The sequence below is a fragment of the Sinocyclocheilus grahami genome, unplaced genomic scaffold (genome assembly GCF_001515645.1).
Source record: "Sinocyclocheilus grahami isolate Dianchi unplaced genomic scaffold, SAMN03320097.WGS_v1.1 scaffold591.1, whole genome shotgun sequence".
Classification (NCBI taxonomy): Eukaryota; Metazoa; Chordata; class Actinopteri; order Cypriniformes; family Cyprinidae; genus Sinocyclocheilus; species Sinocyclocheilus grahami.
Genome location: NW_015505770.1, coordinates 516,223 through 517,731, shown reverse-complemented (window position 1 = coordinate 517,731; position 1,509 = coordinate 516,223). Strand labels below are relative to the sequence as shown.

At 38.5% G+C, this 1,509-nt stretch overlaps 1 protein-coding gene across 1 annotated transcript in view; it reads left to right on the top strand.

Annotated features, from left to right (window-relative positions):
* plch1 (phospholipase C, eta 1) overlaps positions 1 to 1,509 on the top strand; it is a 92,480-nt gene that overhangs the window by 82,570 nt on the left and 8,401 nt on the right. The window contains exon 19 of the mRNA XM_016240485.1: positions 531 to 610. Within this exon, the coding sequence (XP_016095971.1) occupies positions 531 to 610 (80 nt within the window). The remainder of the gene's footprint in view (positions 1 to 530; positions 611 to 1,509) is intronic.

The window sequence follows — 1,509 nt, the reverse complement described above, 5'->3', positions numbered from 1 at the left end:
ATATAATTGTAACCTTCATGTAACAAAAAAGTCCAAAACTGGTGTAATAAACTCAGCCCTTGGGACATAAAAGTGCCTGTAGTTTAAGAAACAACCATGCATGTTATAGTAAGTGTCACATTATCAGCTAATTACATAACTGATATAAGCAGATTAAAAAGACAAAAAAGATCACAAGTTGACTGAGATAAAAATATCTCAAGATAAAAAGAAATCAGGGTCATTATGTCAAGTGTGAGGGACAGCAGCAGGTCCCTGTGTCTCAGAGGGGTGTCATGTGAAGCATGTCATTAGAGTAATGGAGTCCTGAGGTGCTGCCTTTGGACATGTCTGCTGCTGAACTCTCTCTGCCCTCACACAGACAGTCATACGGTCTCACCGATGGAAGACATGCTACTGTGCTACAGCTACTGATGACACCATGTCTTCCTATTTTTTCAGTTGCATTCACTCTCTGAATGTTCTCACAAATGCAAATGCCTTTCTTCCATCCCATTTTTAATCATTCCTCCTCTTTCCCACTCTTGCAGGATTTAGACACGTTTATTTGGAAGGAATGACAGAGGCATCCATTTTTGTCCATATCACAGTGCATGACATCTATGGGAAGGTGAGCTTATAACTACGCAGACAGCTGTACCTAATCAGTCTGATAAAGATCCACAGCCATTTCCACTGGGCATGTTACCAATTTAAAGGGGTCCTATTATGCTTTTTCACTTTTTGAATTTTAGTCAGTGTGTAGTGTGTATGTTTGGGCATAAAAAAGATCTTCAAACTTATGAATCTCAAAGTCCACTCCAAAGGGAGATATTTCGTTTAAAAAAAAAATCCCTTTTCAAGAACTACAATGAACGGCTCGTTTGGACTACAGCGTTTGTTTTCCGGGTTTTGTGATATCAGAAAGCGGCCCATTAGAATAGCATTAAAATAATTCCTGCCTACGGAAATTCGAATGGTTGGAGGGTGGGGAGGGGCGAGGACGTGGTTAGAACGCTTGGTTGAGTGCATCAGATAAGACGACGATGAAGAAGTGCTGTTGTAGCTTCAAGTTTTTGCAAGTTATTACACATGCACCTTAATAATTATGTATGTAAATATATATGTTACAATTATGAAAACGTTTTTATAATAAATTGCTGACAGTACAATACTGGACAATGATGTAATCTGCAGAATTTACACTTCAATTATGCGACTACAGTGTTTCCCATACATTGAGTGCGGGTGTTTTTATATCATTGTATTTCTGAAGGAAACTGACTGTCTTCAGAAAATTGGATGTCATTTTCATTTAATCAGTGTTTTTTTGAGCGGAGCACAGCCAGTTACCGGGGAAACCTTGATCTCTACCACTCCAACAGCGCCTCCTGCTGGCAGAGAATGAGTTTGCATATACAGTATATGCCGCCTGGGAAACACTGGACTATGGTATCAATAAATTCAACTGTATAACAGTTTCACTGCAATTCATGTTATAATGTTAGAATTAAATAACAATAAAAATAA